Source organism: Neopsephotus bourkii, unplaced genomic scaffold, assembly GCF_033783945.1.
Source record: "Neopsephotus bourkii isolate Nb327-2 ecotype Australia unplaced genomic scaffold, CSIRO-AGI_Nbou_v1 NB_631, whole genome shotgun sequence".
NCBI classification, from domain to species: domain Eukaryota; kingdom Metazoa; phylum Chordata; class Aves; order Psittaciformes; family Psittacidae; genus Neopsephotus; species Neopsephotus bourkii.
The window spans coordinates 448437-473790 of NW_026901130.1; the positions used below are offsets into that span (position 1 = coordinate 448437).

Here is a 25354-nt window from a genome sequence, read left to right on the forward strand (position 1 = left end):
TATTCAAAGTCAAGTATCAGTCCAGTTGTTGTAGGGGGATCTTAATACTCTGTGGACTACCCTCCAGTTTGAATGACAAGTAAGCAGGTAAGTATGCTGTTTTGGAGGGAAGTGTTTCTCGCCTATCCTGTTAACTCCAGGAATGCATACAGCATCTTTTATTTGGGAATGTAGCTGTGGAAAAGGAATTGTAACATAGAATGTAGGATTGGATTGAAAGATTTGGGCTGCATTTCCCAAGCAGTAGCTCCTGGAAGCGATATGAAGCTTGTGGCTAGGAACAGGGCCATACTCCTGGCTGTGACAGCAAGGGAGGCTCTGCAGTGAGCTCAGAAACCTCAACCAGACATGAGCCTTCAGAGTCTGTGCTCATGGCACTGGTTTCCAAACCCTAGCAGAACCACTACAGCTGTTCTGTTTGGGTTTTTTTGTTTTTGTGGGTTTTTTTTCTTTTGGGAAGGAGGGTTGTTTTGGTTTTCTTTTTCTTCTCTTTTTTTTTTTTTTCTCTTTTTTTTTTTTTTTCTCTCTGTTAGAACAGGGGAATACTTGGTTGAGTGTTTGGGTGCTGTTTTGAACGTATTATGCTCTTCATTTTTATGTAGTGTAGGAATTAGTAATAAGCTAGGTGCTGTTTGTATTTCACGGGTGACGTATTCAACCCAAGAGTCCAGGGAACCTACAAACAGCCTATTTCTTTTTTCAAGCCATTCTCTTTGGCAGTGGCTTGAGCTGAAAGGTTTACATGAATTAATGATTCATAGCTGAATATGAAGTCAGGCCATTAAAATTATCTGCTGATCAGACCCCCTTGAGCAATTCATTAATAAAAAAGTGAAAATCCAGCACTATACTGACTAAATACATGTAATTGCTTGAATGGTAGGTGCTGCTGGGTGGAATCTAGCATCCTTTCTGGAGTGTGGTTTGTTGATGTATTACATGACCTAGTTGACAGCAAGCCTGTCTTGTGAGGCACAGAACAATAATACCCTGCACAGCTACTTTGCTAAGTAATTGAAAGACAGTATCAGCATTATTTGGGACAGATGTGTATTTGATAACCTGTTGCTACCAAATTGCATGATGGAAAGAACAGCTTTTTTCCATCCTGAAACTTTCGTGTATTGTTCTTCAGAAACCTGAGCCTGAGCAACTCTACTTCTGGTAAGATTTAAGGGTGAGTTTCTGGTCAACGTGTTAATAGGCATATTCTGTTGCTCACTAGCAAATCTGTTTATTCTGAAGTTTGATATACTGTACTAGAAACCTTGGCATTTACTCTGTGTTCAGCATACTTTCAGAAGAGTCAGACTGTGGTGCCAAATTTATTTAAAAGTTATATTCATAAATCCAGAATAATTTAACCAAGCACCTCTAAGCTAATTTCTAAAACTGGTCTCTGCTACATGATAACCTGTCTGCAGAAAACAAGCACTTCACCAATCTCAGAATGGCTAAAAGCTCGCTTTTTAGCAAAAAAAAAAACCCCAAAGGAATCTGAAGGGCCCCAAGTACAAACCAGTCTCTTTGTGGAGGCTTGCCCACAGGCCCTCTGATGTGCTGGATCTTGCCCTGCAAACTTAATGTAGACACCTGGAGTGGTTAGTCTGATCGTCTTTCTTCTGTTTAATTTTTCTGTTGTCTGAACTCTGCCTGAAAAGTAGATTGGCACACGTTTTCTTATTTTTCAAATTAGTCATGCCAGCTATGCATAAAAGAACTGGAGCAAAAGCATTCCATATCCGTTGTTGTGTTTTATTTTCCAGACTAAAAACTGAATACTTGCAGCTCACATGTCATTATATGCTTGTTATTTCTAATTACTTTTTGGCATGTTCCTGGGTGTTTACATGGAGACAGGAAAATATATTTGATGATTTTTCTTTAAAGGTGCAGCTGAAATGCTTCCATAATTAGGCTAACAACAACAAAAAAATACTCTTTGAGGTGGAAAACTGTTGGGAGAAATACACGTGCAGATGCATTAACTTGTTCCTCTCTGAAAGAGTAACTTGCATTGTCCCTTACTATCAGCAAGCATTTTGTCCTGAAGGAATAGGACTGTTAAGTTTCATATCTGAAAATTAGTCATTAAGCATATTTGGTTATTTTCAGAGCATGTAAGTGTGTGATTTTCCCCTGCAGGTATTCTGTATGCTGCATCGTGTTTTACCAAAGGAAACTGTGGTGTTTGCATAACAGATTTTATACATACAAATTCATTAATGTACACAGAAGCAGATTTGCGGTTCCTACCCCTGAGGTAAGCTACTAGCGAGCTACAATAACTCTCCTGAAGCTGGTGGTAAATAGAAACTGCATCAGTGAAAAATCGAGAGTTTCCCAGCTGGCATTCCCTTTGTTTCTTGGGATTTTATTCTCTGTTGACTGTCAGTTGACTATCCTGAAAATGTGCTGGAGTATCAGAAACCTATTGTCTCCCAAAATAGCTGTGGTTCCTGACTCTGAAAGTAAATCTTCAGGCTCACCGCAATTAAGAGTGGTGCAGCTTTGTGGAGCACATCTCAGTACACAGGCAGCTTAGGATAGATGTGAAATACATTAGAAGGCTGTGGCTGGAAGTTGAAGGCAAGTATTTTTTACGTAAGGTGGGTTAATTGGGATGCCTCTTGTTTCTCTGCCATGGGGGCTGTAGCATACACTGCGGTTCAGGGTTCCTGAGCTGCCTCCTTGGCTGGGAGCAGATTTTTTGCTGGCCTGATGCAGCTTGTCCCACAGCTGCTGGGGTAGCAGGAGAGGTTAGGAGCCTATGGCATCAAGAAAGGTTAGAGAGCTCCTTTTGGCAGCAGTTCACAGCCAGATTGGTTTTGGCTAGGCATGAAGCTACCTATTGACAGCCCCGTGTACCACATGCTGCCAGCCTTGTTGCAGGGCTGGGGCTAGAGGAAACCTTTTGGGCAGCTGGAGCCCCAGGACAAAGCAGCCATTAGGATCTGCTGTGTCACCTGCAAGGTGGCCCAGGTTCATTGTGCGACTCAAAGGTTTTTTTGTCATGGAAAAAGAATCTGAGAGCTCTACAGCCAAGGCATTGCGATCAAAGAGAAATGTTGGGCAAGATTTAGCTATAGCAGTAGATGGGAAATACATCCAAATGGTGGCTGGTCTGTCTCGTGATACCTCGTAAGTTTGTTAAAGTTGCTAAAGAGTATTCACATGGTGTAATATTACGTATCTGCACTAGATACCTGAATTAGTCACCTTCTGTAGAGATTCTACCGATTATGATAAGCATAAGACCTTAATTCAGCCACCTCAGTTTAGTGCCTGCTCTTCAGTGCTGTGTGCAGAATCTCCTTGGTATGTGCCATGCTGTGATAAACGGGAGCAGATTTTTGCCTCAGGGGACAATAATTTATTACTAATACAGTGCCTTATCCATAGTTTGCAATTCAGTCAACTATGCTAAATAAACATGAAGATACCTGCCCCAGAGAACTGTCAGGCGGCATTCAGGAATGGCAGGATAATTTATAGTGCTGAACAAAACAAATACAGTCACATGCGGCTGTGCTGTGTGCTGTTTACTTGTGCTTGTAATGCTTTTTTTTTTGTTGGCTGTATGCCTGCTGAAATCTGACACTCCCCAGTATTAGTTACCTCTTTGTGCCATGCTAAAATAGCTGTAGGAAAGTATTTTTATGAAATCTGAGTGTTTAAGGGAATTCTGAACAGAGCCTGATGAGCTACAGTGAAGGGATCCTTGAATATTCAATTTAGAGTGAAGATAATTAGTCTCTTCTGTGAAGTATATAGGGTTTTCATTATAAGCTTGCCTCTGACTGAGTAAAGCAAAGTGGTGTTTTCTGGAGGAAAAAAACCACAAGTGTTCAAGAAGCCACGCCAGTTAAATCTTTTGGGTTGAATTAGACTAAGTTTCATCTCTTAGAAGTAGTTGGGACTATATAACTTACAAATGCTGGGCTGGTTGAACACATTTTAATTAAAAATGAATTTTTCAGTCTGAAGCATGATTTCAGGGAATTGAAAACTGGTAAAAAGAAGTAATTTCAAATAAATTCAGATAATAAGTTTGAATATTCTCAAGTATATTCAAATTAATCAAAATACGTTTTGTATTGCATAAAATGATACAAATTGACTAGAAATAATAAAAAAGGAATAAAACAGTCCTCCTGTAGCAGTATAAATATAGCAGTATGAATAGAACCAGCTGATGTTTTTTGTTTTGTTTTTTTTTCATCAGAAAGGATCTGCTACTGAATTGGTTTTTGCTGTTAGGCTAACTGCTGTCAGTTTTCTTTTATAGCTAAGCCATTGTTCGTATGATGTTTATGAGGATATTAAAATGCCTTGAAATGGGTAGAATTTTACTAAATGATTATTTACTAATGTCAGGTATTAACTGTAGAAGAACAATCTTCGTTAAGGATTACACTAGATGTGATGCTGTTGGTACCATGTTAGACACTGAGTGGGGACTCATCTCTCTGTCCTTGAAAGACACTGCATCGTGTCATGGAAGCTGTCACCCCTCATGCAGGTGGGAGAGCAGAGCCTCAGAACAAGCTGTGCCAAGTGGGCTCCACAGGGTCTGCGGGGGCTCTGCAGCTCTTTAGGGCGTTTTGCTTTGCTTAATTTCCTAGTTGGAAAGTTAATTAACAAGCCTTCTTCACTGCAGTCACTGCTCATGACAGCATCACAGCCAGAGTGGATCAGCTGCTGCTTCCTCTGCAACTACCTCTCCAGGCTGCAAGGCTTTGGGCTTGCCTCCCTTCTCCTGCTCCCCAAAATCTCTCATCTCTTCTGTAAGCCACTCTAAACCTTTCTCTGCTAGTTAGGCTTTACAAACAGTGTATCTTCACTGCCGCCTTCTGCGTGCTCTTTGTTTGGCAACAGAGTGCTGGAAAGGAGAAGCAGCCCAAAGGGAAAGTGGTGTATGTAGTCCTGGGAGTGTGGAGCAACTAATCACCTCTCTGGCGTGTGCTGCTCCCATTAATCACTACGGCATTCCTGGTGCCTGTGAGACAATGGGAATTTTTTTTGTATTTAAACTGCTGTCTAGCCTATCAATCCTTACTTATATTGTTTAGTGGTAGAACATGACACTGACATTTAACCTTGTAATAAAGCAATGACAAAACTGTCTTGAAATCATGGGAAATCCCTGTATGTAATCAGTTTTTTATTTGGGTTTTGCTTTTCGGGGGGTGGGGGTGGAATGTTTTTTGTTTAAACACTGCCTAGATTAAATGTGCCTTTGAAGAAGCTTCAGACTGAAAAATGCTTCAGTGAAATACACAAAATCCATTTCCAGGTTAGGGGTGGGCGTAACAGGTTTAGAGTTTGCTGTGGACATGGACAGGTCCCATGGCTGCGTTAGTGTGGCATTGGTGCCCTGCTGCTGGCACTGTCCTTTGTGAGAGCAAACGGTCAAAGTCCTGTTTGGTTTGTGGTCAGTAAAGATCCTGGCACTGTTTTTTTTTCATGGGTTAAGGGGTTAACTGTAGTGGCCAAACTAAGCTTCTGACAGTATAGTTTCCCCTTTGGCCCTAACTGCTACTTATAAAAACTGCAAATACAGATCCTACACTGAAAGACTGGTTTTCTTCAGCTAAAGGGTGAGCCCTTCTAAGGGCTTCTACTCTCCCTGAGGTTTATTGCAAAATGAGAATGTTCCCTTTGTCTCTGGCATCAAATCAGGTTTGTAAACTTTGTTAACCAAAGAAATACTGAGTTCATATTCCAAAATACTTGGAATCTGGTTGTTGACTTTTGGGTACACAAGGCCATTGCTCTCACTCAGTGCAGTTTTGCCCTTAAGCTTCCAGATGATCCCTGTACACATTTTCTTGTTTATTGCCTTTTCTGTCAGAGGGCTTGTTCCCAGAAAATCGAACATGAGTACAGTTTCCAAACTGTGCTGAGGGTGATCACTTCTTTTGCTGTTAAGAGTGGTTGATGGGACGGATTGTGAACGTTTTACACGTTACAGATTTTTTAGCACTGCAGATGGGAATATTTGAATTACCAGAGATGATGAATGGATGGGGTGCACACCTAGAAAGGGAGATTGACAGGTAGGATGTGAGTGTGGGGTTTAGCTGGGAGTTGCTGCCTGTGGGGAAAATGGGAAGGGGTGGTAGCTGGGAGGGACTGTAGCAGACAGTACTCACCAGCAGGGATTTCTTGACCTTCACCCGCTGTCCTTGGCACAGCTTGCTGCCCCTCTGTCCTTCAGCCCATCTCCTTCCCTTGGACATCACAGCTTCTTTCTTCTTTTAAAGTTGACCTTGGTGCCAAAAGGTGAGCTTCCATTGAACAGCCTGCTTCTCTGTCTTGGCTGGACTCCCACTCTGCATGCTGGATTATCTTTTAATTGTTATCTTCTTGGTTTGGAGGGGAGGGGATGGAAGGGGCAGAAGTCAGTACTGAATTATAAGAGCTGTTACGAGATTTTGAAGGTGAAGCTGTTCAGTATTGAGGAATAATGCTTTTTGTTTGTACAGTGTTAATCAATTTGCATTCCATTTTCCCAGTGACAGCTCAGATACAATTACTCTGCACCATAGGCTGCTTAGATGAATTCTGTATATTCAAGTGAACTTTTTAACCTGCTAAATGAATCACATGGAGAAAATTAATGCTATTTATATTTAATTAAAAATTTACAAACCAAGCAGTAGAGTGTACACAAAGGCAGTGTTACTCTTTATGCTTAAGCTAATTAAGGGAAGCCTTGTGTTTGAGTGGTGAAGACTATAAGCGTCTTCTACAGACAATTCACTGTAATAAAAGGTTGGTTTTTTAAAAAGGATGCTCTCCACTGGAATATTGCGAAATCCAGAAATGTTTAAAAAATGCCTGAGCCAGGGGTATAGCCTCCTTTTCTGTTTGGTTGTGCTAATTTCTTAATAATGTCATCTTCAGAGGGTTGGGGAGTGGCTAAAAAGAGTTGAGTGCATATAGCAAGGTTCATTCTGCCTGGTTTACTCCCTGTGTAACTCCAGTCTGTGTAGGCATCTTGATAGAGATTCAGTCTTACACTTAGTGCTATAAAATGTCTGAAAACATTTTATTTTGAAGGAGGTACAGTATGCCTTTCTCTTGCTTTTAATTAAAGTTTATAGCCTGCCTTGTTGCCTACAGAATTTCTCAGATGTGACTCCTGAAGGCTGAGGCTCCAGAAGAAATAAGGTCATTTTTAAGTGCAGTTTTAAGCCAAACTCATGAATGTTGAATGCCTGTGGTAAGCTTGGCGAGTCAAATAACTTCTTAACACAGTCCTATTCGCTGCCTTTGGTGTATGAGTGCTTCAGCTACTTGAAGAGAGTGGAACAGCATATTTTCCTACATATTCTTTTTCAGCTTGTGAGCAAACTTACAGATATACATGTTGTGTATTAATTGCTGTCTCTATATGGACACTGCTTAGGTCCCAGTCATGCAGTGAGATTTCTAAGCGTATGCAGCTGCTAAAATCACTGATGCAGGATGAGACAGCATGCATGTCTCTCTGAACAGGGCTTGTTTCATGTCTATGTAGTGCTAAGGGAGAGCAACAGGGCATGTTTTAGCATGGAAATGCTGGACAGGCTGTTTCAAGTGCAGGGAAGGGACAGGAAGTTCTTAGCAGTTAAACTACTGCGTAGGACTGACTCATACTTGTGTATATATTAAAAAAAAAAGTTTTCTTGTTAAAATAAGCAGCAGTTAAAATAAGTAGCAGTTAAATTATTTCAGAAGAAAGAGTGTGCCCCTGATTAATAGGACGTTACCCAAACATGACCAAAACACAGAAATTTCACATTTCAGAATTAAGCTGCTTTTAAAAGTGAAGAAATCATCTTGCCCTCTGTTCTTTCTACTGTTTCTTTAAGCAACAGTTAAACCCTCTGACTTTGAATGCCATTTGCCATTGGGAGAAATGTGAACACCATGCTGGTAAACAGTTTGCCCGTTGCAGTTTATAGGCACCTTCAGGGTAGTGATAAATGGCTTCTGTTAAAGAGAGAGACAGTTACGTTTGGTTGATTGTAGTGGAGTGATTTATGCCTTTTTAATTGTGCTACCTAAGATGTTTTCCTCCTTAGACACTGTTATATTCATTTAGATATTTTTCCATGTCTTAGTGCAAATACTAACAGCATTCTAGAGCATTATTCTCTCACAGGGAATGGTACCAGTTATCTCCTTGTGATCTATGGCTCATAATACTGCACCCAAACCCAAATCCTTCATGTCCTGATAGCCCAGAATAGAGGTTTGGGTTCTTACTGTGCAGACTGTTAGCTGTAGCTAGTAGGCCCCCATGGTGGGTTTGAGTTGCATGCAGCTACAGTGGTGCAGTGGTATTTATGTGTTTGTGTAACTGGCATGCTTTGTAATCATCAGGACAACCTTTTGGAAAGCATGGCTGACTGAATAAGTGTGTTTCTGATGTTTGTGTCTGCTGGAAGAGGGATTTGGAGAAGGGAAAAGAAGGAGTTACCGAGAAAGAGAAAAATAACTCAGAAATATTTGTCCTCTTTTCTTTCCCGTGTTTGGCTATTTCTGTTGTAAACTTTGGAGTGATTGATGCCTGTCTGAATAGGATTGAGGATGTGAGGTAACTCTCAGAAAATGAAATATTTTTCAGTTTTTAACCTCCTTATTTCACTACATTTAAACATGCTAAAGGCTGTCAGTTTATTAACCATGAAGGATGTTTGTCTAGTTCACACTGACTGGATTTATGATGTCCTGCCTTTTTTTCCAAGGAGAAAAAGAAACACCAATGTTTATTCTCATTTCTGAAATTGCTAACACAATTGCTTATATCCCACACTAGGTATTGAAGATGAGCTCCTGCAGACTATTAAAGTTGCTCTCCATTAAGAAGTGTGTGCACTGCACTTAATGAAGCAGCATTTAGCTTTGCTAACATTGCTCTGGAGCAATACGGAGGCTCTTTTAACACATGAGTGGATTCCCAGAACTCTTGCTTTGTAAATAAGGTCTGTTCCCAGCAAGTCCTAATTGATAATGACTGTTAATGTAATACCTGCTGGCTACGCCTAGCCTTTACTAAAAAGAGTTCTTTGAAACTTACTTATTGATTGAGGCAGTCAATTTAGTTTAAAAAAAAACCCTCTCAAAATAACAAAAACAAACAAAAAAACCTTGCAGACAACCAAACAAAAAACCTCCACAACATTAATTTGGCCTCAGTTTTCTGATTTCTTTTTTCTTTATTTGGCTGAATGAGTGAGATTAAAGTCTCAGAACCCTTGTTTGCCTTTTTATTTGTAAAGCAGGTGGTGGTTTTAGTTTTACTTGTAATGATGGCTCCAGGAATTACGATTATATGGATATTAAATAATGTTATTTTCTGTCCAGGTTGACCAAAGGCTGTCCAGAAGCAGATGAACTGAATTTGCTGAACTCTTTGTATCATCAGTTCTATATAAACTAATTATTGTTTATTTATTTGTCCAGAAGATGAGGTTCTGTTGCAAGACTGAAATGGCATTCCCCTCTTGTTCTCAGTCATTAGTACTCTATATTTGCACATTGCTGTACAGACATCAATTATTGAACCCTTGTCTCATCATACTGACCCTAGCCAGGTCTGCTGCTGTCTACAGAAAGGATGGGAGCTGTGCTTTAATCCTTCTTACCTATACTATTCTCTTGGAAACCTGAGGTTTGATTTGATTGCCATTATCAGAGAATGGATAATGTTAAACATAGATCATCCAGCGGTGACATTCACCTAATGTTTTTCTGTCACCCTGTCTTCCTTTGCATACACCTCAGTAGTTGGATTTCAAGTGATGAATTAACCATTGGAAAGTAGTCAGCTTTTGAAGGGATACCTCTTTTCATTCTCCTTTTGTGTATTTTTACTTAAAAGCGATGCAGTTACAATTTTGCAAAACTTGTACTAGATACTGTACAAATGCTCAGCAAAAGATAAAACTTAACTACAGAAGTTGGAAAATGGTAGTCTCTAAAAGGATGTGTGAAAAAATGTTGATTCTTAGTTAAGGTTTTATTAATATGTAATTATTATTCTCTCTTAATTGCTGTGCGTTGTTTGCTTTGTGCTTCTGACTGCATTTTAGTGTCGCTTTTAGTTCGTATGGTACAGTTTTATCTAGCACTACACCAATAAGGGAGACGTACACATTGGAAAAATAACCATACAATTTAGCAGAATATTTTAGTTGGATTAACTTAAATTTAAGTAACAGTTTTTAGTGAGTTAGATTGTAATTTTATGTGTTTTCTTAAAAAGGGGTCATTTGTGTTACCTTGGAAGCTTTTTTGTGCCCTTACTCACTTCATGTATCCCAGCTGTATTTGGCAAGACAGTTGTACTCTGAATGTTTTGTTAGAAGTTTATCAGCTAGTTCAGATAATCTGTCAGTCCTGTATCTGAAGTGGACACAAGATTAGTGTGGTTCAAAATTTATAGCTCAGCATGTGCTTTACAAGTGACTAATCCAAGCAATGGAGAATTGCTGCAGTTGTAAATGTTCTAAGGGACAGATAGTGCAATAAAATAATTAAGCCTGCAGCTGGTCCATTAAAAATTAAACATTGGTATAGCATAGTCTTTTGCTGTGTATGTAGTCATAAAAACAGAAGAACAAATTACACAATGCACTTTTAGTTTACCTTTGCTCTGTAAAAAAAATAACAATTATTAAGCATTTCTTTCCCAGCTGTTGTTACAGACTAACATATTAATCTGTAATGTATTTGGTGAGAAATGTGCTTAATAAAATATACCCTCATTTACAGAAAAGTACTTAAGATATAATAGAAAATGATAAACATTTTGTAGTTCTTCTGAACATCCAGTAGTGTCATAAACAGTTTTGAACTTAGAGATTTTGTAGACTGTTAAGAAAAACTGTAATATTTTTCAGTCTCAGAATTTTGCATTCTGTATATTCTGTTGCCTGTTATTCCTGCTGTGCCCCCTTACGGACCTCCATGGTTTTAGTCTTTGTTAATAGTTGCTGTTTGTTAACAAGACTGTGTCTCTGCTGAAAATGGCTTGACAGCTGGTGTGATTGATAGCATTCAAAACTAGTAGAGAAATCTGAATTTTTCTCATGATGTTAAACTGTATTTGTTTCTCCAACACCGCAGTTCCCCTTCCCTTCACTAGGATCCCCTCTGGCCAGCACCGTGAGGTTGTGCTGATGTTAAGTAGTGCCAAGCAGTACTGTCTAATTGTACATCCTGCCACACCAGGAATATTTTTCAACAAGTGGTTTTGCTGAGCACTCTTGCTCTTGATTTTCATCCTTTTGTGACTTCTGCATGGGAGCCTCCTTGGATGTCGTATTTTGGGAATCCGTGGGTTTATTGGGAGTGAGGGCCAGGAGAGAAAAGGCAGGGCTGCAGCATTCCTGTTGTCATACCACAACCATTTAAAAATGACATTGCTGCATCCCTCTGACATTGGTGTCTAGGGTGGGTGGAAGTGGCTGCCTGGGAGCGAAGGGCTGGTACCATAAGGTTGTCTAGGACTGTTCCCAGAACAGAGAACCAGCTGGTGCAGAATGGCCTACCTCTTTCCAATCAAGTTGTTTTGTTCTGAAGTCATGCTTAACAATGGTTTCTAATGGCTGGTACTTGACCCAAGCTGAGGGTTCTGCCAGACATCATAGTAGCATTTTAGCTCTAGAGATAACAGAGGTCTGTGGGAAATGCATAAATGCACTTGCAGGGAGAGTGTGCCTGGGAGCATTCTTCTGCAGTGTTTAATTGAGGCCCAGCCCAAATGGAGAGATGGGGAGATACTAGTCCTTTTCTCCTCCCTTTTCTCCTCATCGCCTTTCCATATGGAGGTCAGTATGGCTTCAGCAGGCTCATGATTAAGACACGGATAGACCTCTGACATTCTGAGAGAAAAGCTGCAGTCATCATGCACATCAGTAGTGAGCCCTATTGATGGACGAAGGGATGTTGACATAGATACTAAGGCCAAACTGGCCAAGGATTTTGAGCAGGAGGAAGGGCTTGACTTGGAGGAGGTATCATAGAATCATAGAATTGTTAGGGTTGGAAAGGACTTTAAGATCATCTAGTTCCAAACCCCCTGCCGTGGGCAGGGACACCTCACGCTAAACCATGTCACCCAAGGCTATATCCAACCTGGCCTTGAAAACTGCCAGGGATGGAGCATTCACAACCTTCCTGGGCAACCTATTCCAGTGCCTCACCACCCTCAGAGTAAAGAACTTCCTCTTTATATCCAATCTAAACTTCCCCTGTTTTAAGTTTTAACACGTTACACCTTGTCCTGTCAATGCAGTCCCTAATGAAGAGTCCCTCCACAGCATCCCTATAGCCCCCCTTCAGGTACTGGAAGGCTGCTATGAGGTCTCCATGCAGCCTTCTCTTCTCCAGGCTGAACAGCCCCAACTTTCTCAGCCTATCTTCATACAGGAGGTGCTCCAGTCCCCTGATCATCCTCGTGGCCCTCCTCTGGACTTGTTCCAACAGTTCCCTGTCCTTTTTATGTTGAGGACACCAGAAGTGCACACAATACTCCAAGTGAGGTCTCACATGGGCAGAGTAGAGGGGCAGGATCACCTCCTTCGACCTGCTGGTCACACTCCTTTTGATGCAGCCCAGGATACAATTGGCTTTCTGGGCTGTGAGCTCACAGTGATAGCAGAATGGCATTTTAATTTCAGTTTCTATTAAAAAAAACAAACGTTCTGCTACATTTGTGACTTTCAGGGGTGTCTGGGTCATCCACAATGATGGATGTAACATCCTAAAGGTGGAGTAACAACAAGAAAGACTGGAGAGACTAGGAAAACTCGCTGATGTGCGATGAGGGTTTTCTTGCAGTGCCTTTGACATGGATTCCTGTACAAATAGACCATCTGACAATGTACACCGCTTAATACCACAGGCCTTTTTTCCTCTAAATCTTCAATGAATTGTCACCTGTGGTTTAATCTATGGGGTAGGGACCTGGAGTGGATGCCTGTGGCACTGACAGTTTATGCTGCTGATGTTGTCCAGTCAACACTGTCAGAGTACACTGAAGAAATGGGTGTTTATATTTAGAACCTAGGTACATTTGGGGGTATACTTGCCTAATGTTTTTACGAATTTTGTGGCCAGCCCTCCCTTTTATTTTAATTTCTTTTACTGTTTTTCAGAGGTTTGCTATGAGAACTTTCTCCACATGAAACCTAGATCCAGTTGTCCCTGCTAAAGTGTTTTGTTTTGTTTTTTATTTTTTATTTTATTTCTCTAAATTTAAAATCTCAGGTGGACCACCATGGCCCTTCACTTTACAAATTCTGAAGTTAATTACATTAAACAGGAAAATCTACAGTGACATCTTGAGTGGGAGAGATTGAATTTCAGAATTACTTATTTTTCTGGTATCTGTAAGAAGCCATCAAAAGAACTTTTTTTTGCATATACTGCAAATGTCTATTGAGTTCATTTAATGCAGTGTTCAGTGAATCCACTGATCACGTGCAAGAAATGCATTTTTTTCCTCTCCACTGATGTGTAATTTGGCTTCTGAAATACTTTTTGCTCTTGACAGAACCTAATATGAGCCACAGCTGAACGGTTTTACATAAGGTGTATGGAAGCATCTGGATGGCTACTTGATGTGTATTACTCATGTACTTAATATTAGGGTTAGACTAATGAGGGAACTATTAGAGAAGGAGTTGGCTTTGTTGTAGCATGTTGTGATGGTCTAGGCATTTTCACCTAATACCTAGTTTCACCTAATTTTCGCACTGTTTTTGCAGTTCCTTGATCCTATCTACACTCTTCTTCTTGATCAAGTTTAAAATTTCAAGTTTATAAAATCCTGTGTAGATTTCTAGATTCCTTTTACAGCAGTCTCCAATATCTTGCACTCATAACATTTTTGTATAACTGAGGCATAGCTCAGTGTGCTTTTACAAAGTATTTCCATTTACACAGGACTTGTAAAGAAAGTGATTATGATCCAAAAATTCCCTTTTTGTAGTAGCATAGAAACTTACTTGCAGGTTTGTACGTCATTATACAACAACTTCATAATCGCACAAAACTGCTGTTTTTAATGACTTTCTAATAGGGACACTACCCAAGGATTTAATTTTGTCTTTCTTGTTCTTATTATGTTATATAATTGGCTTCTGGTAGTATCAAACCACTAGGAAATTTCAGCAACATAATTACTCTTTAAATGTTTTAATTCAGTCTTAGCAAGGTCTGCTTTCCCAGAACGTCGTATTTAACAATGAGACACTTGGAGTTATGTGTGTGCCCTGCTGTAATTTTAGCAGTTGATGTGTTCACATTGGAATACCTGAGGCTTGCATCACTTCAGCTTTTGATTACCAGCACTGTCACTGGGTAGTATTTACATCTAGATGTATATTTACATCTATCTACATCTACAGTTATAGATCGTAATTGGATTCAAAAGCTTACGAATGCATAGCAGCTTTCTCAGAAGATTCACAACAATCCAACTTTTATTAACAATAAAATAGCATCCAAGCTAAAAATCTCCATGCTTGGCTTTAATTGTCAAGGATTTCAGTACATGAGCTTTTGGGTTTATAATTGCTTTTATGCATTATGTATCAGTTACTGCTGCTGCTACTACGACTACTAGCATATGCATATGTAGAGTTAATATGGAAGGGCAACTACAAAGCAAAAAACCAAATTCTGACGTATATTGAACTTAATGGGATGCTATTTAGAACATCATGGCTACATTAAATGTGAGCTGTATTCAGCAGCATGAGTTTGCAGTAGGAAAATACCTGAAATCAATCAAGTTTTTGGAGTAGACCTATCAAAACTCCTCGGGAAATTGTGCAGAAACCTCACTGGGTTATACTGTCTGTAGGCCACTTCTGTGGAAGCTGATACACTCTTGATGCCTCCTCTGGCACCTGATGCAAGTGCTGTCTCTCCATACTGCTACTACCAGCATGCATCCCTAACGCAGTCTAGAGAGAGGGGAGATCACTGTGCTGTGGTGCAGGTGGTGTAACTATGGAATTTTTCTCCTAAGCAGCTTGGAGGATGGATCAATCATAAAGAAATCATGCAGTTCTTGTTGGACCTATTTGATTATCACAAGCTCAGTTTCTATAGATGGTGGTAGATCTCTGCCCTTTCTGTAGATGAGGGTAGATCTCTTCAGTAAGCAAATTCATGTTGCACAGTAGGTAAATGTAAGGTATGAAAGCTTTGAGTGTATTCATACTGAAGACCCACACTTAAGGAAAAGTTCTCTTTTTAAATGGAAAGAGTTTTCTTGTCTTGGGTGAATAGGCAGTGTGTTGCGCTGCCACGGACAAAGGAATATTTGGGGTTTGAAATGTGTTTCTCATAGTTGCTCACCACTGTGATAGACAGACATTGTCAATAACCATGCTGAATTGTTAGTCAGTATTGTTGGTTTGGGTTTTGTTTTTTTTTTTTTAATTTAGAACCATTTTATTCTGTAGTTTATCAGACTTTTAAATATATATTATTACAGGTCAGTTCTGTTGCTTCAGTTAGAACTTGTGCTTCAGTGTTATAGCAGAACTTTATACGCAGTTAAACTAGTTTACAGTGTTTCTTCTATTTGTGTTTCTTCCCTGAGCAGAACTGCAAAGTTTTGCTTTAAGTGGCAAACTTTATCTTCATCATTGGATCTTTTTCTGAAAGGTGGGTGTATTGTTCTTCTTTTCCTGTATTGGCTTGGTTTGTTTAAAGTTGACTTTCATATATACTGCTCGAGTACTTACATATTTAGAGAAAATAAGGGAAAGTAATTTGAGCTCTTCACTTGAAGACTGTTAATAGCCAGCTGGGTTTCTATGATACTGTATTTCTCCATTGTAATTTCAGCTGAGTAGGGATCTGGTGATAACACAGTTGCCTTCTAAGGTACACCCAGCTTGTCTGGGGCTTTTTTGAGTTAAAGCCAAAATCAGTATCTGTTGATGCTTTGAAAGATAGCAGTACTCTTTAGATGAGCACTGCGCTTGTGATAGTAGTGGTTTCAAGTAGTTATTTGATTTTTATGGTAAAGCAGACCTGCACAGCCACCAGCTCATAGTTTATTTAATTAAAGGCAGATTTTCAAGAAACAGAGTTACATCTGCATTCAGGTGGTAGCTAATGATGATACTGTTTGCAAAATCTTCACTTTATTAGAAGATAGTTACAAGACATGTTCCTGCAACTGCATTTGCAAAAGAATTGGTGGTCTGTTTTAGACAGATGTAGCTTGGGCAAGCCACAAGGACAGCTGTATGAAATCCAAGCCTAGAGTAAACAAGGAGCAAATAATACCTCTGAGGAGTTGATGTCTCTCCAGGATAAGAACCACAGTAAAACAAACCTGATTGTGGACGCAGGATTTGAGCAGTAAGGGAGGGTCTACATGCAACTTAACATTTCACCCACAGCAGTGCAGGACAGCATGTAATTGTGACTGGTGTCTCCGATTGTCATGATGCCATTTTAGGGTTTCTCTTGCTTAGACAGGAAAGGATTTCCCTCAACCACCAGCTTTCTCCACTGAAATTCTTATAGCTCTCTGTCATTAAACCTAAATTCCTTAATAGAAGTGCTAGGTGGCACTTTGGTGGACCCTGCTCTTTTTCTTTGTAGTTATTTTACAGAGAAATACTTCTAGGCTGCCCACTTGGTGTGATTCATAATGCTTTTTTCTCAAGATGATGTATAAAGAAACCTTTCTTATACATCTCTCTTGCTTCAGTAGAGTGAAGTGATATTTGTTGTAGCATTCTGTGTTCTTCAGAGCTCCATGTCAGTCATGTAGAATTAACTTACTAATTTTACTGACAAATCTCTCCACTAAAGTGAATGTAAGAAGTGTAAGAAAAGAATGACCTTTTAGGGTTCTGTCTGATGCATTACTCATGTTTACAAAGGTATCTTGCCATAATTCATGATCCTAACTTGGGAAAGAAGCAGGTATGTGACTGCTGTTAGCTTTGGCAGTAGGCATTTTTGTAGGTTAGAGGTTTAATTAAAGTTTTAAGAACCCAGGGGGTTACTTAAACATCCATGCAATTATCTTAGTGTTCAGGAATTTTATATGTTTATTTTTAAAAGTCTTTATTCCTTAATTTCTCTTCTGGGACTTAAAAGAACAGATTGCCATACTAAAATTGTTTTTTTTTTTTTTGCATTAAATGTGTATTATGATAAAAGACTTCTCACTGTGGCTCAGAATAGGAATTATATTCCGAATATTGTTGCCATTCCTATTCCCTGCTGAATTTCTCCATCTGGTAATATTGCTGTTTAGGAAGTGATAACATATGCATGTAACAAGTTAACTGTAAAAGCCCCAAATGGGCAATTTGATGTTGCTACTAAAATAATAATAGTCAAGCCCTCTGGTCTGCGATTGCCAGCTTTAAATTATCATGGTTGTTATAAATCATGCAAGGGAATTATGGGAAATAGAGCTTTCAGCTTTTCATTACAAATCCCCCATTTTCTGTTCAGTGATCTAAGGGGGAGTGACAAACAGCCAGCTATTTAATAGTTACAGACCATTACCCTCAGCACTCCTGGGGATAGGAATGGGAAGAAAGAACATGCCTGAATTTTGCAGTATCTTTGGGCTCATAGTGCTTCTTACTACACAGATTAATAACTAAGAACTGAGTCCACCTCCCCACGTGACTGCTGCATAAGGGGCCCTTGCAGTTTTCTATGTTAGGAACAGTGCATATGTTACACATGCATAATTAGCTAGTTAGCACTGAAAACAAAAAAGAGCCTTTTATATGTGTTCATCTTCGCTGTGTGAGAGATGTTTCTCCTTTTTACCTTTAAAAAGTAGAATCTAACTCGAGCATTCCTCAGCTAATGTATTCTCTGCCCCTTTGTTAGTACATGTAGAATATTGTCAATGGTGGGCACATCAGGACCCTGGAACTACCTTTATGAACCCTTTGGATAATCACGGGGGAGACTGTCACAGTCTAAAGACTTCAAGCAGTGTGTAGAGGGAAATAAATATTAATTTTAAAATGAAGTCGTAATAATTTCAATTTTCAAACTTTTCCTTTTACATCTTTAGATATTATCAGTGTTGTTACCTGTAGCACTAAGGCACAGACTTTTCCCTGGAGACCCTGTTCCAATTGTGGGTACTCTACACTTGCTGTCCACTGACTTTGGGGGGTTCAGGCTGCTTCTTTGGGATTGTTTCTTCCCAGGGTGTTTAACAAAGTGACACCAGAAGATAATTAGTTCTTGGTTAATGAGCTCTGACCTAAGGAAAAGGAAGAATTTAGTCGGTAGGTGACTAAATCACTGGCTCTCTATCCCTGCTACATCTTTTTTCCTGTGTAAAAATTGTGGGAGCTTATGTAAGTAATGTTAAAATCACTATTCCTGTGGCTGAAGTTATTTGAGTTAGTTGTAATACATCCCTAATGCTTAACTCTGCCCTGATCCTTCCTGCGGCCTGTACTACTTGAGCACATCTGATGACCATGATGTGTACATGAGAGTCAGGATTTCTGAAATGCCATTGCCTACATCTGTTGCAAATATGTCAGATGTTCTCAGGTTCCTTCTCTTGTTTCTGCCTACCACACTTATCTTGACTTTACTTTCTGCTTGGACCCACTCTTGTTTGGAGAGGAGTCACTGTGGCAAGAAGCGCTCTCAGCTTTTCAGACTGCTATTGCAACCTGAGCCGCTGGAGGCAGTTTATTTCTTTTTTTAGACCTCTGAGTAATCAGCTACCAAAGTAAGGTGTATTTCATAAAAGGGTCAAATCGCTGATTGCTCAAAAGTCATAAAATAGTCAGAATGTTCTTATATTCAAGATGTGGTCTGAGAACTTAGTGCTACTTAAGAAGGAAACAAAGTGCTGTGGAGATGTGTAAGTCTTAGGGGTTTTTTATCAGATCTGTGATCAAATGCTGATAATATACTTTTTCCTTTATAACCATTGTTGTGAGTTTTCAGTCTGACAGTGATCTGTTTTATGATTTGGGCAATCTAACTGCTGTCTACTGTTCTGATTCGTTATTTTTGGCAAGGGAAGGTAGCATGCACCAGAGTTATGGAGAACAAGTTGAACTGAAATTTGTTTGAAATATGATCTTTTTCAAAAATAATGTTTCTTTTCAGTATAACTTTTTTTTTTGTTGTTTATCTGTATAGATCATTTGTTTTCATTCTGAGTTTGGTATTTTATTTTCAAAACTTACGTTCAGGTTTGATTTCTAGAAAATTGACTTTATTTTTCTTTATGCCTAATACAGAACTGCTTACAGAGTTGACTACTTGTCAGTAATCTTTTCAGAGACTCACAGAAAAACAAAATGAAACCCTTGATTCTTCAATCTAGATTCTTGTACACTGACAAGATAAATTAGAGCTTCATTAAATTAATGATTCAATAATTAAAAAGGTGTATTCAGAGGAAAGGCTCAGAAAACTGAAGTATAAATGAACTCTGCATTAAGCTTACCATTAAGCAGAAGAGCAGTGAATCATAAATTGCATCTGTATAAATGCACATGCTTTCTGTGGGATGACAGTAATTGTTATGCCCAGAAGCATTCTCTGTAACATCTCCCACTCAGTTACTGTCAGCATCAATTAGTCCATTATGATGAAAACTTCTGTAATAATCTGAGGTTAAAGAGACAGTTAAATTTACGAACACTTTGATAAACATATCTTAGAAATGCAAGAAAACTGAAAATTCTGTCCTTTACCTCAAGTTATAAGTGTTCTGTAAGGAAGTTATTAGAGATTATCTGATTTGGCATATGGTGGTGTATGTTCAGGGCTCTCTTGTGATATCTGCATACTGAAGTGAGAAGAGGAAGTACTTTCCATTTCTTTTAACTGAAAATGTTAAGTGAGTTTATCTGGTTCTCTGTTGCAATTGCTCAGTACATTTTGTTATACAGGACTTTTCTGTCATGTACTATATAACCAAACATGAGAGGATTGCTGAGAAATACTTACATAAGTTTATATATGTGAACACAAAAGTACGTTTATATTCCTAATATAGTCTTACATTGGCTGCAGGCTGGAAGCTGTTTGAATCCTGCCATCAGTGGTCATCCTGCCAGCGCCTGAAAATAGGCCTCTTTGGATTCCTGAGTCTGATTTAAGATTGTTGATTTAATATTTTTAGAAGAGAAAACAAGCCTAAATCATTCAAGACATAATTGGCTGAAAATATGAATTGCACAAGATGCATGTTCTCACTTGGCATCTGAGGAGAAGCACACTCTGGAGGAATTATCCACCCCACTACTGTGTTAATTTTGACCAGCCCATGCCCCCAAAAAATTCCTGCCAAAGATACTTTCTGTTGCCTTGTTAGCCACATGTGAAGAAATCTTACATTTTGGTACTGACGCTCTTATAATTGGACTCCATTTTGCATCAGATGGGCAGTGCATTGTCTTCTGACTTTCCTGGGGTGTATCAAAAGGATTAAGGAGGCTGTGTGGATGCAAAATATGCAGGAAAATCAGGGGCAGGGCTTAAGAGAAAATAAATGACAACCATGATGAGAGCTCACAGCATGAAACAGATATGTGATACGAACATGTCATATGCATATATCCTGCTTTTAAAATAGAGCCAAAGAAAAATACAGAGGTGTCTATATAGCGACATACATTAACAAATGTGTCACATGGGAAATCTCTCCTGGGTTTCTGTTCCATGGGTTTTGTAGGCCAGTAATGGCATGGGTAATGTTTATTTGAGATAAGGATCTGGATTTGAAATCTCCCAAGGTGAAGTATTTGACTTCAATAAAATGCTGATTTCTTTTAGATGAGAACTTCAGAAGTTTTATTTTCTTCTTTTCCTGTAGGGGCACTTTTGGATTCAGATTTTTTAAAGGCAGAAACGTTTGAAAGCATGAAGAAAAGGGAGACTGAAATCAGCACTAAATGTTTCTTAAGAAATTTGTAGAGTTTGGAAAAATCACTATTTGATGTCATAGTGTACATATGGCTCCTGCGGCTTTGTTAAACAGAGTGCTTTCTAACATTAAGGCTCTTTGTTATTCAAATTTGTGGAGGAGAGCCAGAAGAGAAATAGATTAAAGTATGAAAATACACGAAGTACATGTGTATCTTGCAAACAGTTCCTCACAGAAAACTAACAGAGGGTAATAGAGAAGCCACAACTAGTATGTTAACTCTCAGTGACTCTTTTTGCCTTATATGAGACAGCATTAGTGATTGCTGGTGAACAAAAATAAGATCGATATTCAATTTTAATAGCATGTTTATCTTTAACATGATTATGACACTCACATTCCAGTAGTATTTGTATCCATAAGTACTGTAGCATAATGCAGAAACAGCTGATGAGGCTTGGATGCCTGACTCAAGGAAGAGTGTATGGCTGGGGATCTAGAACTGCTGAAGGGGCAGTGTTTAGCCCTTCAGCCCTACAGGAGTACATGCCTTCCACCTGCACTTTTCTGTCCTGGCTGAGTTCAGCATCTTCCTTCTTAAACTGCAGTAAATCCCTTTGTTTAACACTTAACCTGTTCACATGCACTCTTCGTTGATAGCACCACTCAGCAGGCTCAAAGGTCTATCTTTTGGATATTATTCTGTGTAGCCAAGTACGTCCAGATTCCCTGTCTCTGCAAAAGGGCTAAGGAAGTGCAGTTCGGGTCTCTAAAGCTTAGAGCTATCTGACTTCAAAAGCAGGGAGAGAGGAGATCAGTTTATTTGCTAAATAGTTTTGGGTGCTCCTGAAGAGTTGTATTTTCTTGTGCTGGAGAAATCTGACCCTTGCTAAACAGAAAGTGAACATAAACAATGATAAATGTTAGCTTTTTGGTGAAACAAAATGACAGAGTGTTCAGTGACTAGGCAGGAAGGCAGGAAATGAAGTAAATGTTTTGGAATTTAACAACAAACTGGGGTTTTTAGATTTGCTGTTGAGTGAAGGGAAGGTTGAAGAAGGTGGCCACTGTCTTAGTTTGCAGGTAATGCTTTGTTTGAATGTGAGCCATTTGTGGAACTCGTAAAGCCAGTTCTTTAAAGATGAAGTTATTTAATAATGCTTAGGATAGCAGCTGCAACACCTAATGGGCAGATTAAACTCAAAAATACAAGTGATGAAAATTAGGTAAATTTACAGCTATCCTCTAAATTTCCCTCCTTTGTTCTCAAAAACACTGTCCTAAGGTTACACCATTTCCAAAAGTGGGGAAGAAATGAGAGCAGTCGAGGTTTTAACTTTGCCGAAGTTACACACTAAGGCACCAGTCAGGCTAAAATAAAATCTTTGTCTGTGAATTTTAAGCCCTGTACTTTAAAGCAATAAACTGATCACTCACAGTGTTGATTAGTCATAAGCTTTTTTGATCCCCTAAATTTTGTTTGTATGTTTAACAGTTTGCCAAATTGTCTCATATATTGTGTTTTTCCTTAGAACAGTGACAGTTTTGGCAGCATGCAATTAATAGGTGATTTTCTTAATATTTTCCTAATAGGCTCGATTTCCTTTTGGAAAAATGTTTTGTTCTAACTTTTTACAGCCTTAGTTCCTTGAGCTACAATTTTCATCTTTAGTTAGTTTAACAGCTTTGTCTTTCCAGATCCTTTTATATTTTATTTGCATATTTAGAAATGATTAATCAGAAAGGAGTGGGAGACAGTGAGAAGAAAGGTATTCATATTATTCAAAAGCCAGGCTTTCCACTTTTGCAGAAAATCATCTGGAGCTGGCTGATTGTGAGTTAACAATGGCGTCCTCTTGTGGAAAGACAGATATGGTGGGATGTATAAAGCTGAAAGGGAACTGCCTGGGGTAATCCTTTCATATTAGCTTTGATAAAGCCTCAAACTGCTATTTCAGACTTGGGCTAACTAGAGGGAGTCTAGAGGAAAGCTGTGAGAATGTTCAGCAGTACAGAAAACTTCCAGTTTGCACTTTATTTCAGCCTGTAGAAGATTTGTTTCATTCTTTTTTCCATTCTGGATTTCTCTGTATCTCTTCTACTTCATTAAATAGCTTCTTCCATGTAGGGGTTATTATCAGTTGCAACTGAGTGAGCCATTGCATATTTTTCTCAAACCAAAAAGATGTGGCAAGTGGAAGACTTCAAATAATATTTTTAGGTCCTTTTGAGTTTTTTTAGTCTCTGAAGTGTGGACATGAGAACTGGCTACAGTAACCCAGTAATACGTTCTCAGCTTATATTTGGCATTTCCCTGTTAATTTATCAAGAAAATTTCTCATTTAAGTTACTGATATGTCAGCAACAGTTTCAGCTAGTAGAGTTCTGGATGTCCAGCTGCCCAGATCTCAAAATACTTTATATATAAACATTGACTAAACTCTACCTCATAACATTCCTCCACCTCATGTAGATAGTTGTAGCTGGGAATATGACATACTTCACTCATGGAAGACAGCCTGAATTTCTGATACCACAAGAGCTACCTTATATGTCAAGTGAAATTGCTACCTACTCACAAAGCTTGAACTTTTTGTCTGTTCATGTCCTTCACAATGCTGATGGTTCCTTTTAAAACCCAGAGAGGTGTATTAATGCCTATATTTAGCTTTGCACAGCAGTGCAGGCCTCCTGAGCTATCCTGTCCACAGATAAACTTGTAAGCCTAATGCAGTGGAAAACATAAATTCACCTTTCATCCCCACTACAAGTGCGGAAACAAATTATCAGTTGTTAGCTTAGTGCTACAAAGAAAATGTTCTGGTTATTGTTATGTCGAAGAGGCAAAGAATGCCACATCTGTAAGAAAGAAATGCGGTTCAGTGAAATATTTCAAAAGTGAATGGCAAGATTTATTGTTACACTGCTATGTATATGAAGAGACTGGGGGGGGGAGGTTCTGATTTGGAATTAGACTGTAACCTTTTGTCCAGAGTATGAACAAGAGCAACTGGTCAGGCAAGTGGGAGGATTAAAGGAGGAAAGCAGGTTAAAAGCCTTAGCTATCTGAATAGAGGAAGAAAAGTGAAAGTTGATGGAAGGTTGTTTAACTGAAATGAAAAGTAAAATACAAGAGAAATACAATAAAGAGAAAATTGGGATTTCCTAGGCCAAATCTTACGAGAACAAACAACCTGGAAATAGTTTTATCTCAAATTCCAGAGATCCTCTCATGCTGGTAGCCCAGTTTGAGGGGTTGGGGAGAGGACTTCTAAGCAATCTGTAAGGACTTGCAAGACCAAGTCATGTTTCTGCTAGGAAATAACTCATCCTTCCTCAATGGTCCATGCAATCATAGGGTGTCCATGTTTTTACCAACTTCAGAGCATGCCATTTATAGCCTCCTCTTTTTTTGCCTGCTGCCAGCAACTTTTCAGTTCTGTACCTAAACATACAGGATCGTGGAATCACAGGATCATTGGGGTTAGAAGGGATCCCTTGACATCATCTAGCCCAACCCTCCTGCTCAGAGTGGGGTTTCATTAGTGCACTTGTCCTGGGCCATGTCCAACGGGTGCTGAGTATCTCCAGATGCCATAACCTCTCTGAGCAACCTGTTCCACTGTTTATCTCTTCAGTGAAGGTCTTTAATGAAGATATTAAACAGCATTTACCCTTGGGCTGCTTCACTAGTGACTAGCTGTCAGCTGCACTAATTGAAACACTGAGCCAGGCATTTCAGCCAGTTTTCAGTCCACTGTCCACTTACCCGGTTTGTACTTCATCAATTTGCCAATGAAGTTTTACAGTATCAAAAGCTTTTCTGATATCTTTTCAGCGCTGGGCCTTTGCTTGGATGCTCTATTGAAGATCAAAAGATCTTTTCTCATATTTGGGAACCTCTCATCTTCTCCAGTATATTACTCTTCGGTAGGTTAGCACAGGATGTATTGAGAAGATATAATGGGCATGGATCCCTATCAAGGGAGCGATGAGTCCAAGTCTCTTTGTTCGTGAAACAAGCTAGTCCTGGATGTCCTTTCTCTGCATATCAGATGGGTCCTGTCTTAACTTGGTGCTGCAATCCTTTTGCTTGCCATGTGGATTAGAGTAATCATATGTGTTTCTGAGAAAATGTGTCTTAAGAAACCTCACCTATATAGTTTATTCACATGAATCTGTTCTCCTTTTGCTGAAGTTGCAGTTTTTCCAAGAATCATTTAAAAGGTGGCTGCTTGCCATTTAAACATCTAGCTTGCTACCTTGTGTGCCTCTTTTTCACACATAATGAAGTGTCAGAGCCAAGTGCAAATATAACTAACTCTCTTCATGATTGTGTGGCTTGTTCTAAACTGCAGTATTGCGGATAAACACTGTCACTACATGCAGTTTGTGCTATCACCTCTTGCTACGAAGAGTGAAACAAAATATTCTTGAGTACAGTCA

At 39.2% G+C, this 25354-nt stretch overlaps 1 protein-coding gene across 7 annotated transcripts in view; it reads left to right on the forward strand.

Annotated features, from left to right (window-relative positions):
- The window catches only part of GHR (growth hormone receptor), a 141937-nt gene that overhangs the window by 12203 nt on the left and 104380 nt on the right, over positions 1–25354 (forward strand). The window contains exon 1 of one of the 7 annotated variants that reach the window (XM_061352177.1): positions 5913–6059. The exons of the other annotated variants lie outside the window; for them this stretch is intronic. Within the exon in view, the coding sequence (XP_061208161.1) occupies positions 5941–6059 (119 nt within the window). The 5' untranslated portion in view covers positions 5913–5940. Of the gene's footprint in view, positions 1–5912; positions 6060–25354 lie in introns of those variants that run through there. 7 annotated transcript variants of the gene reach the window in all.